General features: G+C 42.8%; 1 protein-coding gene across 1 annotated transcript in view; it reads right to left on the bottom strand.

Moving 5' to 3' along the window:
- LOC121288294 (netrin-3-like) overlaps nt 1-22,728 on the bottom strand; it is a 251,320-nt gene that overhangs the window by 36,187 nt on the left and 192,405 nt on the right. Inside the window, exon 5 of the mRNA XM_041206820.1 lies at nt 20,791-20,844. Within this exon, the coding sequence (XP_041062754.1) occupies nt 20,791-20,844 (54 nt within the window). The remainder of the gene's footprint in view (nt 1-20,790; nt 20,845-22,728) is intronic.

The raw sequence follows: 22,728 nt of genomic DNA, 5'->3' as shown, positions 1-22,728 counted from the left end.
CCAGCATTTATGCCATTTGCAGAAGAGAGTTCCAAACTTCTATCACCCTGTTGAGAAGAAGAGTCACATTAGACTCGAAACATTAGCTCTGTTTCTCTCTCCAGATACTGCCAGACTGCCTGAATTTTTACAGCACTTTCTGTTTTTATTCTATCACCCTTTCTTTGTAGAAGTGATTTCTAAAATACTTTTACAGATACATTAGGGTGGTCACAATAAATTAATAATACTCTTAATAAAAGTGGAAACTTTAATCACTTGTGGCTTCCTTTCAGGCTCTGGTGATGCCGGGAGCCTGCATCTGTCGAAAGTGAAAGAAAGGGGTGGTCAGAAGCAATTGTAAACTGGTAACAGTGATATTGAAATGAAAATAAGGAAATGGCCATGCTAGATAATTACTTTCTATCAGTATTTACAGTAGAGGTCAATGCCTCAGACATCCCAAAGAAACTATTAAATAATAAGGTGTAGGGACTCAACAAAATTAACATAAGCAAGATAATAGAAATGGAGCAATTAATGGCAATAAGGAGAGACAAATCTCCAGGACCAGATGCTTTCCATCCTAGGATTTCCATACAAATAGGTGAGAAATTGCAGGTGCTCCAACTATAGTCTTTGTATTCCTACTGGCCCCTACTGGTATGTAGTGCCATGGAACCCATTAGGATACAATTCTCTATGTGCTGACCCAGATATAGTTCCCTATGTGCTAGCTCCTATTGGGATACATATCCTGTTTTCTGGCTCCCACTAGGATACACTTACATGTGTACTGGCTTCTACTGGTATAGAGCTCCCAGAGTTGCAGACCATTTTTGGGGTATAGATACTGTACAGTTTCCTCCAGTGAAGCCGGAAATTTTCAACTATTTTGTCTTTATGAAGAAAACTGTTGAAATTGGCACTCAAATATCCATACTCACATAAACTTTACACAAGGATTCGCTGAACAGTAGTATCCCTGACTTAATTTTCCCATCTCTCTCTCACAGTGACGGAGGCCAATTGTAGCTACTGGTGTCCAGCTTAAATCAGCTTAGCCAGTGCTGCCCAATGACAGAATGGTTCCCTACTGAGTCTAGCAGTGCACAATGCTGGGGTGCATCGCCCCACTGAGCAGCAACAGTTACCCACTGGTCTGCAGCTGCTGGGCTCTCACAGGGCATCAATCAGTGAGCAAGATGCTTGGTCACATCTGCCATTTGAATCTGCTGTAACAAGATGTTCCTGGCTCTGTTTTTTTACGAATGGTTGATCCAGTCTTAACTACAATTTGCTCTGAAGATCACTGCTGCTCAATTCATAAATAAAGGCTTTTCAGAGCCTCTCTTTCATTCTATGCATAACTTTGCCGAAGAGGAATTTGCAAATTGTCTGAAGTGGTCCATCACTTAGGCCCAAATGTTGAAATTGGTGTGTCTGGGCTCTGCCAAAAACAGCATAGGCAACCCAGAAGGAAACTGCTGATTCATGGTGAATTCCCTGACACCCCACTCACAACATGTTTCACAGGCCAATGGCATGCTTTGGGAAATTTTAATATGTTGCAGCAAGAAATGTCCTAAAAATGTCAGCAACTTCACTTCAATAAGTTCCCATAAATTACTCTGAGTATTGTGATTAAAGGCTGAAAGAGTGGTTTCCAATTGTTGCAAAACCCCAATCAGCTCATTGTCCATTCAACAGGAAGAAACATTTGCATTTCTATAGCATTTTTCACATCCTCCAAAGATCCCAAAAGTATTTCATTTCTTTACAGCCAATAAAATACTTTAGAAGTGTAGTCACGATGGCAGCAGCCAATTTTCCCACAACAAGCTCCCATGAACAGCAATAAGATAACTGACCAACTCATGAGTATAAAACTCAATTGCTACTGAAAACAGTTGCAGGGATTGCGATTGGCAACAACCTTGAGTCCATTTGAAATATTGCACCCAGCAAACAAACTTATCACTGCCTGCTAATTATAACCTTGGTAGTGTGCAGTCCAATGTTGAACATTCTGGTGAGTGGCTGCATGCCTCAGGAGGAGGCTCAAGTATACACAGGGCTGCTGCCACTTAAAGCTAGCCTGTACTACTTAAAGCCAGCCTGCACGTCTTAAATGCAAGGTGTATTCTGGCTGCGCTAGTGACTGGAAGTGGTAGAAGAGAAGTTAATGAGCAGGAAGAACCTTGAAAAATGCACTTCAGGCCAGATAGAGTATGCCAAGGTTCCCTGATGCAGCACTGGAGGAGATGGACAGGAGGGAGGAGGTCATCTTCCCTCAGGGAGCCAGGAAACCCTCGAGTAAGACACTGAAAAGGCGTTGGGAGCAAGTAGATGTTCCAGTCATTGCCAGCAGTCTAGCCAAGAGGACCTTGATGCAGTGCCAAAAGAAGTTTAATGATCTCACGTGAATGGTAAAGGTCAGTGAATTCATCTCCAAATGCCTTATCCTTATAAATGAGCCAGTAGCCTCACACGCTGTTCAATGCAACACACCCTCACAGCTCACCTGCTAAGATTGTCTATCAAGCATGACTCATACTTCACATTCATAGCCTTACCTCAGCCTGAGACACTTAGCACTGCTGAAAACCTCACAACTTGCAAATACTGCCAACTATTCAATGATGGCAGGCACATCGCTCAAACACATTTTATTACACTCACTCACACAAGTTGACACACAACCAGGAGCAGCAGCACCTAACCAGTGGGAGGCAAGCACAACTGCATGCATTCACACCCATGGAAAAGACAATGGTAATAGAGACCATGGCCAATGGCAGGGCTCAGATAAAGTTGATGATAGTATGTTCCTACCGAATCCACCTTCTCAAAGCCCACCTCCCCTGTCTCACAAACTCTCCTCCCTTATTGGAGATGGCCATTGCCTGACACTTGTATGGCATGAATATTACTTGCCACTTATCAACCCAAGCCTGAATGTTGTCCAGGTTTTGCTGCATATGGACATGGACTTCATCAGTATCTTGGGAGTTGCGAATGGTCCTGAACACTGTGTAGTTATCAGTGAGCATCCCCGTATCTGATGGAATAATGGTCATTGATAAAGCAGCTGAAGATGTAATGGGCCAAGGACACTGCCCTGAGGAACCCTTATAAACATGCTTACATGTACTCCTATGAGGTCTGACCCCTGAGCTTGCAGCTGATGTGAAGGCAGGCATTGAGTGTCCACCAAACTCACAAGCAACACCACGATGTCGGACTTCCATGCGAGTGCCTCCCATCAGCATTTATCAGGCCCTTGCACACCCCCTTCCTGGCCTGCTATCCTGGTCTTAAAATTCAGACCAGTGAGTCATGCAGCCAGCTCAGGAGGAAAGAATAGCATGGGTACCAACTCCCCAGAGGACAAAGTCGCACACGAGTTCTGCTGTAGGGGACGCAGATTAAGACTTTGATGGGGCAACATACAGGGAAAGGATAATGGATATACACACCGAAGTGTTTGGTGCATTTGCAGGCCTGCCAGATAGTCTGTCACAGCATGGAGGAGTCTGGCTCCAACTTGGTACAGGGCTTTGCACGGAACTTTGAGTCCATCCTTTTCAACGTGGAATTTGTGGCCAACTCCAATGAGAAAACTTGCAGACTCAGCTTTGATGAAACAGTTGGTGGTTGATGTCTTAGCTTCCACTGCAGCACAGGCAAAAGCTACCCAACATCTAAGTGCTGCAGTGGATATTGAGATTGAGATCATGAAATCTCAGCTTGGTGCCATGCAGCTTAGACTTCTGCCATCATGGCTGCAGATACCAGCGCTCAAGGGGGCTTTCAAGGTCTCACAGTCCAATAATCTGTCCTGTAACAGATTCTAGGATTGCTGAGGCACTACCCCAGGGCATTGGCAGTGGCTCCATTGAGCACAAGCCTACTGAGCTCTTTCAGGGTGGCAGTATTTGTGCTCCCACCACTGCCACTCCACCAGTTGCCTTTCAGCCAGTCAGCCCAGACTGCTGCCACTCATGGTGAGGTGGTGCAGTCTGAAGCCAGGAGGAGAGTTACAAGCCAGGTGTAAAGCCCTTGCCATTCAGCAGACACCTTCTAGTTTTATGTGGTGACTGAAAGATTGAAGGAACAGTGGATTGGCGGAGAATGAAAGCATTATGACCACTACCAAATAGCAGGCATCACCAGCATGATATATCAAGTGTGGTTATGCATTAACTGCACACTCAGTAAGCAGTAATCTTTCTGATTGCAGGAGGGAGGGCTTTAGTTTCTTGGGACATTGGGACCGGTTCTAGAGGAGATGGGACCTGCACGGGCTGGGACAGTTTGCACCTAAGTAGTTCCCTGCATGGAATTTTGTTAGTGCTATTAGGAAGGATTTAAACTAACTTGGCAGGGTGTGGGAACCAGGAGATAATATCAGAGACAAATACCAAGGTGCACAGAACACAGGGACAGATAGATAGCACTAGAATAAAGAATAGTAAATTAATAGGTGGGGGCAGTGTAGGGAAGATCCTGAAAGGTCTTGACAGGGTGGATGTGGAGAGGATATTTCCTCTTGTGGAAGAATCTAGAACTAGGGGTTACTGTTTCAAAATAAGGGGTCGCCTATTTAAAACAGAGATGAGGTGAATTTTTTTCACTCAGAGGGTTGTGAGTCTTTGGAACTCTCTTCCTGAAAAGGGTGGTGGAAGCAGAGTCTTTGAATATTTTTAAGGCAGAGGTGGATATTTTCTTGGTAGGCATGGGGGTGATAGGTTATCGGGGGTAGGAGGGATGCAGATTTCAGGTTACTATCAGATCAGCCATGATCTTATTAAATGGCGGAACAGACTCGAGGGGCTGAATGGCCTACTCTTGCTCCTTGTTCGTATGTCATATGTAAGTCTAGATCAGGGTGCATGTATGTGAATACACGGATTGTGGTAAATAAGATTGGTGAGTTACAGGTGCAGACTGACATGTGGAAATGCAATGTTTTAGCTATAACAAAGACCTGGTTCAAAGAAGGGCAGGACTGGGTGTTAAATATTTCTGGATACAAAGTGTTTGGGGGAAGTAGGAAAAGAAGAAAAGTGGGAGGGGTGGCGGTATTGATCAAGGAGAACATTGCAGTGCTGGAGAGAGAGGATGCTCCAGACGGGTCAAGAACAGAATCTATTTGGCTAAGGCTAAGGAATAAAAAGGTGCAAATACATTGCTCGATGTTGTCTATCAGCCACCAACTAGTGGAAAGGATGTAGAGGAACAATTCTGCAAGGAAATTACAGAGAGGTGAAAAAATTATAGAGTAGCTACAATGGGAGGCTTTAATTATTCGAACATAGGTTGAAATAGGGCAGAGAGGGGCAAGAGTTACTAGAGTGTGTTCAGGAAAGTTTTCTACAGCAAAATGTTTCAAATCCAACAAGAAAGGAGGCACTGCTAGACCTGGTTATTGGAAATGAGCTGGGCCAATGGATCGTGTCAGTAGGAGAACATTTAATGGACAGTGATCATTATATTATAAGGCTTAGGCTGACTATGGACAAGAACAAAGAACGTCCAGAGTAAGAATAATTAATTGGGGGAAAGCCAATTCCAATGGTGTTAGAATGGGTCAGAGCTGAATAAATTGATGTCAAATATTGGCAGGAAAAACAGTCGCTGAACAATCTGCTACCTTCAAAGAAGAGATAGTTCTGGCACAGTCAATGTATATTCCCTCAAAATGGAAAGGTAGGACAAACAAAGCCAGATCTCCCTGGATGACAAAAGAGATAGACATTCAGATAAAGAAGAAAAGGTGACCAAGGCAGAAAGAGTCCAAAAAGAACTGAATGCCCAGGTGAATTTGTTAACTTGTATAGCGATTGCACAAGGAGAGGTGGTGGCATAGTGGTATTGTCACTAGACTAGTATTCCAGAGGCCCAGTGTAATGCTCTTGGGACCTGGACATGGGTTTGAATCCCTCCATAGCAGGTGGTGAAATTTGAGTAAGTTGATGAACTTATTGATGAATTCAATAAAAAAATCTGGAATTATAAGTCTGATGATGACCATTGCCAATTGTTGTAAAAGCCCATCTGGTTCACTAGGGAAGGAAACCTGCTGTGACTCCAGACCACAGCAATGTGGTTAACTCTTAAATGCCCTCTGAACACTGGCAATTAGGGATGGGCAATAAATGCTGGCCTAGCCAGTGACACCCATACCCCATGAATGAATAAAAAGAAAAATTCGCAGATAACTCTGAAACAAAGACAACTGAACTCACCAGAGTAGTTGCTCAGTTGAATGAAAAGATTCATAAGCTTGAAAAAGGATTGGAAAATAAGAGAGTAAAGAAACATTTGGCTGAAATTGTGAAACAGGTAGAAATGAAGGTTCTGTTTTTGAGACATCAACTTCCAGGAAGAACATGGTAGATCCCCCAAAAGAAAATCTGAGTCCACTCTATGAATAAACAGGGTGAACATTCCCTTCGGAAGGAATGGAGCAAACCTATGGTGTCTGAACAGAGCAGACAGGTTGTCGATAAAGAGAAATGCAACCCAAAGGGGTGCAAAAAAGCAAATCAAATGGCAATAACCAAGTGCCAGAAACACAGAGCACTACAATTTCAACGCCAAATCAACAAAGACTATCATTCCTCCAAATGGGACAACAGCAAGATCTGGAAGAATTGCCAAACCTCCAGACCATCTGAATTTATAAAGTCAGAGACTTGAGGAGGAGTGGGGGGGGTGTTGCGGGCAGTGGTGGTTCGCGAGGAGAAGGGGTAGCAAGTAAAGGAGATTGTATTCTAAATATATTTGGGTAAGGACTTCAGGGGATATGTAGTATAAGGGTGATCAGGCAGAGCAAGGGTTAATGTGGGTCCGGAGAACAATACCACCCAAAGCATGATGTAGAGGAGTCTCGCAGAAGCCAGCAAGGAGACAGCACACATGCAGGGCTGTGCCTTGGAGATGTATACAGTTATGAGTTGTTAATCAACAATTAATGCTCAACCATACAAACTTCCAGACATCTTAGTGAGAAACCAAACAATCTTACAACAAATCTGGTTTTACAAAAAATGGAATTATTTTTTGACAAATTTATGAGTTTTTTGAGGATGTAACTAGAAAGGTAGATAAAAGGGAATGAGAAGATGTAGTATACATGGATTTTCAAATGTTTTTTAAGTTGCCGCATGAAAAGTTCTTCCATTAGATAAGAACTCATAAAGCTGGAGGTAATATATTAGCATTAATTGAGGAATGATTAACAGGCAGGAAGCAGAATCTAGGGATAAATGGGGCATTTTCAAGTTGGCAGGCTGTAACTACTAGAATGCCACAAAGATCAGCTCTGGAGCCTCAGCTATTTACAATCTATATCACTGACTTAGGCAAAGAGACCAATAGTAATGCATCCAGATTTGCTGACCCTACAAAGCCAGGTGGGAATGTAAGTTGTGAGGAGGACACTAAGAGGCTGCAAAGGGGCATAGATAGATTAAGTGAGTGGGCAATAAAATGGCAGGTGGAATATAATGAGGGTAAATGTGAGGTAGGAAAAAATGAAAAATTAGAAGTTAGTGTGTTGACGCAGCAAGAAATTAGGAGGGCAAAAGGCATGTTGGCCTTTATTGCAAGGGGATTGGAGTACATTAATAAGGTGCCTTGCTATAATTGTGAAGAGCTTTGGAGGGTTTACACTTGGAGTACTGTACACTGTTTTGGTCTCCCTTTTTAAGAGGGGTCATACTTGCCTTACAGCAACAAAGGCTTACTGGATTGGCACCTGGGATAAAATGGTTTCTCTGAGGAGAAATTGAGGAGTATGGGTTTATACTCTCTGGAGGTTAGAAGAATGAGAGATGATCTCATTGAAACTTAAAGTTCTAAGGAAGCTTGACAGGATGGATGCTGAAAGGAAGTTTCCCCTAGTGGGAGGATCTAGAACAAGGGGGCATAGATAGGATAAGGGGTTCACCATTTAGGACTGAGATGAGGAGACATTACTTCACTCAGAGGGTTGTGAATCTTTGGAATTCTCTACCCCAGAGGGTTATGGATGCTCCATTGTTGAACATAGTCAAAGTTGAGAACAACAGAATGTTGGTCACTAAGAGAATCAGGGGATTTAGGAAACAGGCAGGAAAATGAAGCTTAGGTAGGGATCAGCTGTGATCTTATTGAACGACAGTGCAGGTTTGAGGGGCTGAATGGCCTACTCCTGCTTCTATTTCCTTTATTCTTATGTAGCTTAATTCTACATATACACCTTGGCTCTATATCCCTTTATATCTTTCTAGAAAATATTTATCAGTCTTGGATTTAAAATTATTAATTCAATTGTCAGCTGTTACCTTTTGTGAGAGAGTTCCACATGTCTACCATGCTTCCTACCTTCACTCCTGAATGGCCTGGATCACAGGTTATCTCCACTTGTCCTGGAACACCCCGTGAGGAGAAAGATTTTTCTCTATCAACCCTACCAACTTCTTTCAAAAATCCTAAAAACCTCAATTACCCTTCTACATCGCCAGGAATGCAAGCCTAGTTTATGAAATTCCTACTCATAATCTAACACTTGGAGCTTAGTAACATTTTGGTGAATCTGCACTGCGCTTCTTCCAAGGCCAGTATGTCCTTGCTAAGGTGTAGTGCTCAGAACTACGTAGTGTTCCACATGTTGTCTCACCAGTGCTTTGTATAGCTGTGGCAAAATGTCTTGCTCTTTATGTTCTAGCCCTGTAATTATAAAGGCTAACATTCCATGAGCATTTTAGGTTATATTTTGCAAGTGACTGTTATATTTTAGTGATCTGTTCATATGAATCCCTAAATCTCATGAAACCTCAACAGCTTTTAGATTTTCTCTATTTACAAAATACTTGGATCTATCCTTTTTAAGTCTAAAATGGATGGCCTAACACTAAACTGTTTTGAAATCTATCTTCCACAGTTTCTTCCACTTGTTACTCCCAACTACATGACACACAATACCACCAATCCTTATGCCATTAGAAAACATGGATGTATGTCTCTCAATTGTGCTGTTTTAGTAATAAATAAATATAGTGAAAAATGAGAGCCCAGCTGTAGTAATTATAGTTTTGGGAAACATAGGACTGTAGCTTTAAGAATAATCCTGTGTTGTAAGACTCACATGAATTGTGTAAACCAGGGAACCTCTACAAGGGAATTCTTCTTTAGTTATGGAGTTTGATGCACATGTGTAGTTGCTGCTGCTGTCTTGTAAATAAAGTTAAATGTTTCCACTAAGAAACGTTGTCTGGAAGATCAACTCTATAACAAACTTTTGACGAGGATAAATCAGATTCAGTGCTGTACCTCACCCAGCTATTTTTTTTTATTATTCACTCTTGGGCATCACTTGCTAGGCCAGCATTTATTGCCCATGTTCAGAGGGCATGTTGTCACATGTAAGCCAGACCAGGTGAAAATGGCAGATTTCCTTCCCTAAAGAGTAAACCAAATGGGTTTTTACAACAATTGATTTCATGGTCATCATTAGACTTCTAATTCCAGATATTTATTCAATTCAAATTCCACCACCTGTTATGGTGGGATTTGAACCTCAGAGCATTAACCTGGGTCAACAGTCCAGTGAAAATACCACTTCGCCACTGCCTCCTCATCTCTAAGTTCATTAGAAATAAAAGAAGATATACTCATCCGAAATGCCACAGTTTAGCAGAATCAATCCCTTTGAGCCAGCCATAGATGATTGATCTCAATCTATAGAACATCTTGCTTTCTTCTTTCAAGCAAACAAAATCACAGGGGAGGAAAAGAGAAGAGCAATTATCCTGAGTATTTGTGGGAGCAAGACGTACAGTTTAATTCGAAGGTTGACAGCCCCCTGTGTCTCAGATTTGAAGACTCTCAGTGAATTAGTAGACCTCGTTAAGAGGCATTTTCAACCCAAGCCCTCAGTCACAATGCAAAGGTATAGGTTCAATTCACAGAATAGAACCCCAGGGGAGACAATTGCTACCTATGTGGTGAAATTAAAACAACTAATGGAATATTGTAATTTTGGTGAAATCCCGAATGACATGCTCAGAGATCATTTAGTATGTGGCATGCAGGAAGACACTATTCAATGAAGATTGCTGGCTGAAGTAATTCTTGATTTCAAGAAAGCGTTAGAAATAGCGCTGGCGATGGAAGGCACTGTAAGGGATTCACAAGCAATTCAAAAGGTGCAAAATGGCATCGTTCTCCTAGTCAGGCAGGATCAGTCAGCCGAAAGTGGCGTGAGAAGCAGGGACTTCACCGCGAAGCAGGAAACAGCCCCCGCTATCCGAAAAATGAGAGGAAACAGTTTAGCAACTGTTACAGTGCAACTGAATGGCAAACCATTAAAAATGGAAGTAGACATGACTGTAATAGGAGAACACACTTTCAGATATTTAAATAAAGGTGATCAACAATTAAATTTGGAACAAACATCTGCCAAGTTGAAAACGTACACAGGCGAAGAAATCCAAGTAAAAGGTATCGCCAGAGCAACTGTTCATTATAGCCACCAATCGGCTCAGCTACCAGTGATGGTATTAGAAGGTAGAGGATCAAGCCTTCTAGGTTGAAATTAGTTGAGGGAAATTAACCTTGGTTGGCCAGTGAGATTTCAAAAGGAAGCTGGAAGAGTTCCTGAGTTGAAATAGAAACAAGGCAAGGTACTTCAGACAGAGCCTGGAGAGTCCTAGGACCGCAACAGGATGAAAAAGTAAAAAGGTGTAAACGTTCAGCAGTCTAAAGAAATGAAGGCTGTCGTAAACAATGACATGGAAGAACAGCTGAAGAAACTCAAGGAGACTCTGCTGAATTACAGAATTCAAGATGAAGTGAGTGAGCTTCGCAAAGAAAAGGAAAACCTTCACACACTACAAGAATCCCTCAGGTCAAATTTTGTGCCTCTAAAATATTAAGAAGAGAAACAGGAAGAATTTAACACCTTTCCGAACAAACCAAAGAACCAGTTGGCAGAGAAACACAGCAATGTTCAAGTTTCCAGGAGGAAGCCAACGGATATAAGGAGACAGAGAGCTGAAGAATCAGCTATATACTTCTGAATTTGTAGGGGAAGGTGGAGAAAAGTCAAGGGAACCAAAAATCGACTCTGATTTGCATAGTCGTGAGCAACAATTTACTGTTGGAGTTGCAGTACATGTAAAGAATGTTGGTGGAGGACCAAAGTGGTTACCTGGTAAAGTAAGTTCTGTCACTGAACCATTGTCATACCATGTGGAAGTGGAGGGCCAGATAACCCGTAAGCATGTGGGTCATTTAAGAAAAAGAGAGATGTCCCAACAAAATTCTGGTCCACCCGTAACCATTACCGAACCAGTGGTTCCTGTTGAAGTTGCTCAACCAAGGACAGGCATGCCCAATGTCTCTGTCAGTGTCGAAGACACTGAACTGCAAGTGCCTAATGAGGTACCTGATGTTAATGTGGTTCCAAAGAATGTGTTTCCTACAAAATAATCTGAAGTTGTGGAACTACGATGTTCTACGTGGATCAGGAAACCACCTGAAAGACTGAACTTGTAATTTCATGACCTGTGTAAATATTGTAATGTCTTAAGATAAATATCCTTGTAAATACAAAATGTACAGGAAAGTTAAAGTGGGAGGGATGTAGTAATTAAAGTTTGGGAAACATAGGACTGTAGCTTTAAGAATAACCCTGTGTTGTAAGATCACATGATCTGAGTAAGCCAATGTGTTAGCAGTGCGAGGAACCACTACAAGGGAATTCTTCTTTAGTTATGGAGTTTGATGCACATGTGTAGTTGCTGCTGCTGTCTTGTTAATAAAGTTAAATGTTTCCACTAAGAAAAGTTGTCTGGAAGATCAACTCTATAACACTAGCTCAGATCCTTATGGGACACCACTGATTACTGCTTTCCTATTCTCTGTCTTCTATCATGTAACTAATCATCTAATCAGTGTAATAATGTGTTCAATTCCATGAGTTTTAAATTATTTAATAGTCACTTTTGTGGAAACTTACTCAAAATCCAGTACTTGGTGTGAATTACATTTTCCTGTCTTTGGGTTATTCAAATGTGACATTTCTTTGCTGAATCCATTTGTCACCCTTCACCAACATTTGCTTTGCCAAGTGTATAACTGCACCCAAAATTATTCAAAATGTCTTTCCTACAACTGATATTAAACCTACTTGTCTTTAGTTTGAAGATTTGTCGTGACACTTTTTAATTAATGCAGTGTTGTTAGCTACTTTCCAACACTGAGGAACCTCTTTCCAGTTTAGCAGACTTCCATTTATCTTACTCCTATCTTTATTAGAACATGTGGGCACATATAATTTTGTAGCCATTTATCTGCTGTTATTGGCTGCTATTTTTCTCTTTCTCTGCTATTCCTGGAATATATCCGTCTCAGGCACCCTTCCCTCCTTTTCCTGAGCTGTTCCCTGACATGTTCTCAGTAACCTCACATTCAATGTTTATCTTGGCTACCTTCATTACTGTTTTCATCTACTTTTGCTTACTTTATAATTGGCTGAATTCTCCTACCCACCAGGACCTTGTATGTTTTAAAAGCTTTTTTCCTTATCCCTAATGCTACACTTTATATCCCCACTGAATCACATTGGCTTTAATGTGTTTTGATTTCCAATTGTATGTTTAGTATTACCTCCTCACATATTTCACAGGAATAGGAGGAGGCCATTCAGCCCTTCAAAACCTTTCCTTAATTCAATGAGATCATAGCTGATCTGAATTTCAGTACACAATCCCTTACAGCATACAGTCCCACACAGTAGCAGTCCCACACAGTAGACAGTCCCACACAATCCCACACAGCACACCGTCCCACATAATCCCACTGAATACACAGTCTCACACAGTAGCAGTGCCAGGCAACACACAGTCTTACATAATCCCACACAGCACACAGTCCCACACAATACACAATTCCACGCAGCACACAGTTCCACAGAGTACACAATCCTGCATGGACCCCCCATAGAGCACACAGTCATACAAAATACACTGCCCTACACAGTACACCTCAGTCTCATAGAGTACACAGTTCCACACAGTCCCACACAGTACACTGACCCACACAAATACACACAGTACACATCCCCACACAGTACACAGTCCCACAGAATACACAATTCTGCACAATAATAGTGTCACAGAGGCCCACATAATACCACACAGTATTATGCTATACCATGTGATTTTGCATATTGTATCAGTGTCACATGGTACTCAATATGCCATTTTAGCACACTGGAACATGTGATGCAGCACAGTTCCCAGTGTGCCAAGGTTTTCCAATGGAACAATTTGTGCTGTTTCTCTCTCTTCATTCTCACCAACCTTTTTCTTATGGCAGCTTTAAATGCAGATTACCTGCCTGTGGGTGGGAATTGAATGAACTTTCACGTTTCTGCATACCAGGCTGTGCACTTGCTGCTCACACTGGGAAGGCTCCTTGAATTCCCTTTCCGCTGTTATAAAGAGGTCTGGTCAGCAGTCAGACCAGAATTGTAACCAATTGATTTTCTAATCAAAACAGTAACACAGCAGGCATGTCAGCAGCACATGCTGACTGACACAAGGACCTGTTTACTCTCTCCCCTCCTCATCTTTAGCATAACATTCTCACAGCTGGTGACTCCATGCCCTGAACAAACAACTTTCTCCAGTCAGATTTGATCTGTATTGTGTTCAACTAAAGCAAAAAGGAATGGTCTGCAGTAATTCTGGAGTCCTCATGTTGGACCTGGCTACAGTTCAGCCTGTGGCTATAAAACAACTGCAAACAGTTGGTGTACAGAGTAACAAAACCACACTTAACACATAGAATCATACAGAACCACACAGTAACTCTCAGCAACACACAGAACCATACAGAACCACATAGTAACTCACAGCAACACACAGAACCATACAGAACCACACAGCAACACACAGAACCATACAGAAACACATAGTAACACATAATTAAGAGGAAGCTCTACACAATAACACACAGAGAAACACACAGTAACACAGAGAAACACACAGAACCACAGAGTAACACAGAGAATCACATATAACACACAGAATTACACAGTTTCACTTAGAACTATCTAGTACCCCACAGATCACACAATAGCATAGAAAACCACACATGAGAGAACCACACAGGGAAGGGTTTAAACTAGCTTGGCAGGGGGTGGGGTGGGAACATGAGAGGGACTTCAGATAGGGAAGAACCAAAGCTGGTAATGGTAGGAAGAAAAGTAGTAAGTGGGATTGGAAGACAGCAGAAACAAATGCCAGAAACACATGGGGTCAGAGTACGGAAAAATGTTAAAATGACAGAATTGAAAGCACTCTATCTATTACAACACAGGACTACCTGCGTGCCAAACAGCCGAAGCAGCATGCGATTGACAAAGCTAAGCGATCCCACAACCAACAGATCAGATCTAAGCTCTGCAGTCCTGCCACATCCCGTCATGAATAGTGGTGGATAATTAAAAAGCTGACTGGAGGGGGAGGCTCCAAAAATATCCCAATCCTCAATGATGGGAGGGGGTGGGGGGCCCAGTACAACAGTGTAAAAGGCAAGGCTGAAGCATTTATAGCCATCTTCAGCCAGAAGATCCGAGTGGATGATCCATCTTGGTCTCCTCCTGAGGTCCCCAGAATCTCAAATGTCAGTCTTCAGCTAATTTGCTTCACTCCATATGATAGCAAGAAACGGCTGAAGGCACTGGATACTGAAAAGACTATGGGCCTTGACAACATTCTGGCAATAGTACTGAAAACTTGTGGTCCAGGACTAGCCATACCCCTAACCAAGCTGTTTCAGTAACGCTATGACACTGGCATCTACCCGATAATATGGAAAATTGCCCAGGTATGACTTGTTCAGAAAAGCAGGGCAAAACCAACCCAGCCAACTACCACCCCATCAGTCTACTCTCGATCATTAGCAAAGTGATGGAGTGTTGTCAACAGTACTATCAAGTGGCACTTACTCAGCAATAACCTGGTCACTGACACTCAGTTTCGGTTCTGCCATGGTCACACAGCTCCTGACCTCATTACGACCTTGGTCCAAACATGGAAAAAAAGAGCTGAACTCAGGAGGTGAAGTGAGAGTGACTGCCCTTGACATCATGGCAACATTTGACTGAGTGTGGCATCAAGGAACCCTAGCAAAATGGAAGTCAATGGAAATCAGGCAGCAAACTCTCCTCTGGTTGGAATCATACCTAGCACAGAGGAAGATAGAGGTGGCTGTTGGAGGTCAATCACCTCAGCCCCAAGACATTACTGCAGGAGTTCCTCAGAGTAGTGTCCTATACCCAACTATCTTGCTTCATCAATGACGTTCTCTCCATCAAAAAGTCAAAAGTGGGGATGTTTACTAATGACAGTACAATGTTCAGCACTATTTGCAACTCCTCAGATACTGAAGCAGTCGGTGTTAATCTGCAGCAAGACCTGGACAATTTACAGCTTGGGGCCATTAGTGGTAAGTAACTTTTGCACCACACAAGTGGGTATTGACCACCTCTAACAACAGAGAATCTAACCATCTCCCCTTAACATTTAATGACATTACTATCGCTGAATCCCCCAATAGCAACATCCTGGGGGTTACCATTGAACTGGACCAGCTATATAAATACTGTGGCTCCGAGAGTAGGTCAGAGGCTAGGAATCCTGTAAGGAGTATCTAACTTCCTGACTCCACAAAGACTGTCAGCCATCTACAAGACACAAGTCAGGAGTTTGATGGAATATTCTCCATTTGTCTGGATGAGCGCAGCTCCAACAGCACTCCAGAAGCTCGACACCATCCAGGACAAAGCAACCCACTTGACTGCACCCCATCCACCACCTTCAACATTTACTCCCTCCATTACTGACGCAAAATGGCAGCAGTGTGTGCCAACTACAAGATGCACTGCAGCAATTCGCCAACGTTCCTTCGTCAGCACCTTCCAAACCCACAACCTCTGCCACCATGAAGGACAGGTCAGCAGACACATGGGAACACCATCACCTGCAATTTCCCCTCCAAGTCACACATCATCCTGACTTGGAAATATATCACCATTCCTTCACTGTTGCTGGGTCAAAATCTAGAACTCCCTTCCTAACAGCACTGTGGGTGTTCCGACAACACATGGGGCAAGATTTTGAGGTCAGCGGGCTGGTGTGGTTAGTAGGCCCGGGATCGGCCAGGGAACAGGCCGCTGACTGTAATCAGCCCCCAATTAACGGCCAACCAGCGTGAGATGCATGCTGAAATGCTCAGCGCTGCCGGGGTGGGTCGGGAGGAGAGCAGTCACTGACCTAAGCGTGGGCACGGATGAGCACTGAATGCAAAAGCAGAGTGCTGCCTCAGAAAGTTGAAGACTTCAAAACAATTAAATGCAGTTTTTAAAATAAGGAAAAAAACGTGCAAGCATCACAATCAGTCACCTGAACATATTTATGATAAAAATTCTATCCATAGATTTTTTTTTAAATTTTTATTTAATAACGGAAACCTCACGCACCCTTGGATGAGGTTTCATGAAAAATGCAATATCTGTCTGGCCGCTTCGCCCGTCCACTCACTGTAAGATTGGATGGACCACGAAAAATAGGAGACAATTGCAACTTTAATTATAGTAACTGGCCTTGTAATTGTTCGTGGGCACACTTCTGACATTTGTGTGCACCCGCCGACTGAAATATCACACGAGAACAGGATGGTGTTGGGACGCTTGCCCGATGTCACCTAGTGTAATTTCACACCTGATTGGGTCAGGCGCGCTCCTGCAAGCTGACCTAAAAACCCTGCCGATGGACTGCAGCACTTCAAGAAGGCAGCTCACCAAGACATTCTCAAGGGCAATTAAGGGTGGGCAACAAATGCTGCCCTAGCCAGTGATGCCCACATCCCATGAGTGAATAAAATAAATTTCCAACAAGGTAGATGAGTTTAGGGCAGAAATAGAAGTAAATGAGCATTATCTAATTAATTACAGAGGTTTGGGTGCAGCGAGACCAAGGCTGGGAACTGAATATTCAAGGGTATTCAACATTTAGGAAGGATAGGCAAAAAGGAAAAGGAGGTGGGGTAGCACTGTTAATAAAGGATGAGATCAGTACATTAGTAAAAGAGGATCTTAGATTAGAAGATCAAGATGTAGAATCAGTTTGGGTGGAGCTCAGAAACAGCTAACATTGGTGGGAGTTGTTTATAGGCCACCAAACAGTAGTGGTAATGTAGGGCATCATATAAATCAGGAAATTAGAGGTGCATGTAACAAGTGTAATATAGTAAATCATGGGGACTTCAATTTACAAATAGACTGGATAAACCTAATTAGCACTAATGCTGTGGAGGACAAATTCCTGGAATGTATAAGCAATTGTTTTTTGGAATAGTATGTTGAGGACCCAACTAGGGAATGGGCTTTTTTTAAATCTAGTATTGTGCAATGAGAAAGGGCTGATCAATAATCTCATTATAAAGGAGCCTTTAGGAAAGACCGACCATAATATGATAAAATTTTACATTAGGTTTGAAAGAGATGTAGTTCCATCTGAAACTAGGGTCTCAAATCTAAACAAAGGAAAATACGAAGATATGAGGTACAAGTTGGCTGTGGTACATTGGGAAACTACATTAAAAGGTAAGATGATAGACAGGCAATGGCTCACATTTAAATAATTAATACAGGATTTACAATAAATATATATTCCTTCAAGAAAAAAATATAATAGGAAAAGCGATGCAACCATGGCTAACAAGAGAAGTTAAAGACTGCTATAGTTCAAAAAAAGAGGTTTATAAAGTTGCCAGAAAAATAATAAGCCTGAGCATGGGGAGCTTTTTAGAATTCAGCAAAGGAAGACTGCAAAACATAAAAACTGATTGTAAAAGCTTCAATCGGTATGTAAAAAGCGAAAGATTAGCAGAGAAAAAGGTGGGTCCACTATAGGCAGAGACAAGGGAATTTTTAATGGGGAATAAGGAAATGGCAGAGAAATTAAGCAAATACTTTGTGTCTGTCTTCACAGAGGAAGGTACAGAAATTATCCCAAAAATACTAGAGAACCAAGGGATGAGTGAGCATGAGGAATTTTGTTTTAGTAAAAATGTAGAACTGCAGAAATTAATGGGACTGGAAGTTGATAAACCCCCTGGGCCTGATGATTTACATCCCAGTGTGTTGAAAGAGCTGGCTGTAGAGATAATGGATGCATTGGTGGTCATCTTCCAAAATTCTACAGATTCTGGAATGGTTCCTGCAGATTGGAAGATGACAAATGTAACCCCACTATTTAAGAAAGGAGGGAAGAAGAAAACAGGGCATTACAGACCTATCAGACTAACATCAGTAGTAGGGAAAATGTTAGAGTCTATCATAAATGATGTGATAACTCGATACTTCAAGATTAATGGTAGGATTGGGCAGAGTCAACGTGAATTTTTGAATGGGAAATCATGCTTGACAAACTTGTTGGAGTTTTTTTAAGGATGGAACTGGCAGAATAGATAAAGGGGAACAAGTGAATGTGGTGTCTTTGGATTTTCAGAAGGCTTTCAATAAAGTCCCACACAAAAGGTTAGTAAGCAAAATTAAGAACACATGGATTGGGGGTACTCTACTGAAATGGATTGAGAATTGTTTAACGGATGAAAAACAGATAGTAGGAATAAAAGTGTCATTTTCAGGTTGGTAGGCTGTGATTGGTGGGGTACTGCAAAGACCAGTGCTTGGGCCCCAGATATTCACAATCTATATCAATGATTTGGATGTGGGGGTCAATTGTGATATTTCCAAGTTTGCTGATGACACTAAACTAGGTGGGAATGTACTTTGTGAGGAGGATGCAAAGAGGCTTCAAGGGGATTTAATCATGCTAAATGAATGGGCAAGAACATTGCAGATGGAACATAAAGTGAAAAAATGTGAAGTTATCCACTTTGGTGGGAAAAACAGAAATGCAGAGTATTTCTTAAATGGTGAAAGATTGGGAGGCGTTGATGTCCAAAGGGGCCTGGGTGTTGTTGTTCATGAGTCACTGAAAGCTAACATGCAGGTGCAGCAAGCAATTAGGAAGGCAAATGGTATGCTGGCCTTTTTGCAAGAGGATTTGAGTACAGGAGTCAAGAAGTCTTGCTTCAATTGTATAGAATCTTGGTGAGATTGCACCTGGAGTGCTACATGCCGTTTTGGTCTCCTTAACTAAGGAAGAATATACTTGCCATAGAGGGAGTGTACAGAAGCTTCACCAGGCTAATCCCTGGGAAGGCAGGAATGTTTTATGAGGACGGATTGAGGAAACTGGGCTGTATTCTCTGGGGATTAGCAGGATGAGAGGTGATCTCATTCAAACATACAAAATTCTTACAGGGTTTGACAGGATATGTGCAAGAAGGATGCTTCCCCTGGCTGGGGTTGGGGGGCATAGGGGGATTCTAGAATCAAGGGCACAGTCTCAGAATAAGGGTTGGTCTTTTAGGACTGAGAGGAGGAGAAATTTCTTCACTCAGATGGTGGTGAATCTTTGGAATTCACTACTGCAGAGGGCTGTGGAGGCACAATCATCAGTATGCTCAAGACAGAGATCCACAATTTTTTAGATATTAAAATCATCAAGAGGTATGTGGGGGATAGTGCGGGAAAATAGCATTGAGGTAGAAGATCAGCCATGATCTAGTTGAATGGCGGAGCAGGCTCAAGGGGTCAAATGACTCCTATTTCTTATGTTCCAATGTTGAAATGCACAGAACCACACAGTAACACACAGAACCACACAGTAACATATGGGGTAGAATTTTATGGTCCCCTGTCAGCGGGTTTGCAGGCAGGAGGCTGAAAAATTCCACAGATCACCTTTTCTCTTGCCCCTAACCTGTCTAAAATTTTACAGAGGGCGGGCAATACCTAGGGTGGCCACCCACCCTTACTACATTAAAGGCCCTTAAGTGGCCATTTTTTGGCCACTAAAGGACCGTGTCCTGCCTGGCTGCAATTTTTCAGCCAGTGGGAGGAGGTCAGAAATGTGGTAGGCCCAGCAGATCACCATGCTCAGGTCTTGGATGGAAAAGTGTGGGCGCCTCTATAATTAGCCTCTTTTCCAGATAGTTTGGGGCATCAATGCCCCTCCCACAAAAGGTCTACCCCCTGCCCCAGATCTCTCCATAAAGACCCCACCTCCTGATCTTCATCTCCCCTCAAATACCCAGGCCTCCCCTCCTGTACACACCATGAGACTCCTCATCTACCTGGTCCTGTGGATTCCAGCACAGACTGAAATGACTGCTTGTAGTCCCAGCAGTGGCCACTGCTCCTGATGGCACTGCTGAGACCATAGAGCTGCCAGTCAATCAGATAGGCCAGCAGCTCTCTGAGGCACAGCCTCCTGCTGAGTGACGGGCAGAAATCTCACTTCCAGCTAGTTAATGCTCTTCAGAGTGTTAAAGGACTGCAGGGCAGACAGTATTGGCGGAGTTGCATTCCCCAGCAGCTCTTTGGTGGTGGGGTGGAAACGCCACCACCCATAGTATTCTGCCATAGAACAACACGGTAACACATAGTAACAGAAGCACACAGTAACACACAGAACCACACAGTAACACACCAAGCCAGACAGTCCCACAGAGAATATCATGAGACCTGCAATCCTCTCTGTTAGATTCCCCTTCCTGCGTTCTATCAGTTGTTGTTGCCTCAGAGGTTAAAGTTCACAGCGCAACCTTATCCTCCTTTAAAGGAAATCTCTTCACATCATTCTGCTGGAGGACTGTAACCATCTGCTTTTCACTCACCTGCAGGCTCCTCTGTGCTACTAGCCACCCATCGTGGGGACACAGTTGGGATTTCTGTGAAAACAAAAATTGAGAAATGCGTTTGATAGGCAATGTGGAGAAAATGCACAGAAATCTCTTAAACTCCCTGTCAATCTTATTTCACAGCTTATTAATCATTCAACACTAACCTCAATAACCAATTACATCCTTCCTTCCATGGCATCTGAATCTTGGCTTGTGGTCAAACTGAGTTAGTGAGTGAGTGGTCAGAGGGATGAATAGAGTGAGGGATGGGGTGAGTTGAGTTCTTGGTGGAATAAAAACAGAAAGTGCTGGGAATACTTATCAGGTCATGCAGCACCTGTGGAGAGAAAAACAGGTTGATGGCCTTTCATCAGAACTGGAAAATGTTAGAGATGTGACAGGTTTTAAGCAGAGCTAGGGAAACGGGGGATGGAGGAAGAATGAAAGGGGAGGGTGGGAGGCAGGGGAGATGAAAAGACAAAAGGGTTGATGGTGCAAAGCAAAAGAAGATGGTAATGGGACAAGTAAAAAACCAAAAGGTGGGTCTAGAGGAGATGTAAATGGAATAACAGATTCATAATCAACAGCTGCTGTTGAAAAAATGGAGGAAGAGGTTACAATTTGAAATTGTTAAACTCAATGTTGAGTCTGGAAGGCTGTAAAGTGCCCATTTAAAGGAAGAGGTACTGTTCCTGGAGCTTGCATCGAGCTCCATTGGAACATAGCAGGAGGCTGAAACGAGAAAGGTCAGAGTGGGAGTAAGGTGGAGAATTGGAATGGCAAGTGACAAGAAGCTCCGGGTCATGCTTGCGGACTGAACGGGGGTGTTCCACAAAGCAGTCACACGGTCTCTGCTTAGTCTCCTCAATGTACAGGAAACCATGTCATGAGCAGCAAGTACACTATACCAAATTGAAAAAAGTACAAGTAAATCGCTGTTGCCCGGGAAGGAGTGTTTGGGACCTTGGACTCTGAGAAGGGAGGAGATAAAAGGGCAGGTGTTACATTTTCTGTGCGTGCATGAAAAGGTGGCATAGAAAAGGTAGGGGATGTTGGGAGTGCCTGAGAATTGGACCAGGGTGTCGGGGAGGGAAAGGCCCCTTCAGAATGCTGAAAGGGAAGGGGAGGGGAAAATATATTTTGTGGTGCATCACACTGGAGTTGGCAGAAATGGCAGAGGATGATCTGTTGAATGAGGAGGTTGGAAGATGAGAACAAGGGGAACCCTATCAAGATACTGGGAGTGAGGGGAACTGGTGAGAGCAGAAATGTAGGAAAAGGTACGGAACTTCCAGTTCTTAGGAGAGATCATCAACCTGAAACGTTAACTCTGCTTCTATCTCCACAGATGCTGCCAGACCTACTGAGTATTTCCAACATTTTCTGTTTTAATTTCAGACTTCAAGCATCTGCAGGATTTTGCTTTTGTTTTACAGTTCCTGGTGGGGATGATGATAATGGCTTCAATTCTTTCTTATGTGCAGGAGGAGAGATCTGTGATTATTGCTGAAAAAAGAGACATGTCTAAGCTTTTCATCTTGCACTCATCAGGACACTTCGCAAGAATACCAGTATAAGGGGTAACAACAATTTATACTGCATGCGAAGAGAATGCAGATTGTTTGGCAAGTGGACTCTGATTGGCAGTGGCGTTGCCATGGAGAATGCATCAGTGACAGTGACTGATATTTAACTTTCAGGCACTGCTTGAAATTTAAACCAGGCAGCTTGACCCTGATTAGTCAAGGCATTGTCCTGAGGGATGAGTCAGAGAATGGCTATCACTTATTTTGTTTAGCTGAAACAAGCGTAATGTGTGTACATGTTCTTTCTGTCTGCAAAGAACAGGGCCCTGTGTATTAATATATATAGCTTCCAGTATACGTAAATGCGCCACACTGCGAGCCCGACTGGCAATCTTAATCAATTGTC

This window comes from Carcharodon carcharias, chromosome 15 (genome assembly GCF_017639515.1).
Source record: "Carcharodon carcharias isolate sCarCar2 chromosome 15, sCarCar2.pri, whole genome shotgun sequence".
NCBI lineage: Eukaryota > Metazoa > Chordata > Chondrichthyes > Lamniformes > Lamnidae > Carcharodon > Carcharodon carcharias.
The sequence above is the reverse complement of the archived record's forward strand: the minus strand, read 5'-3'. Positions and strand labels throughout refer to the sequence as shown.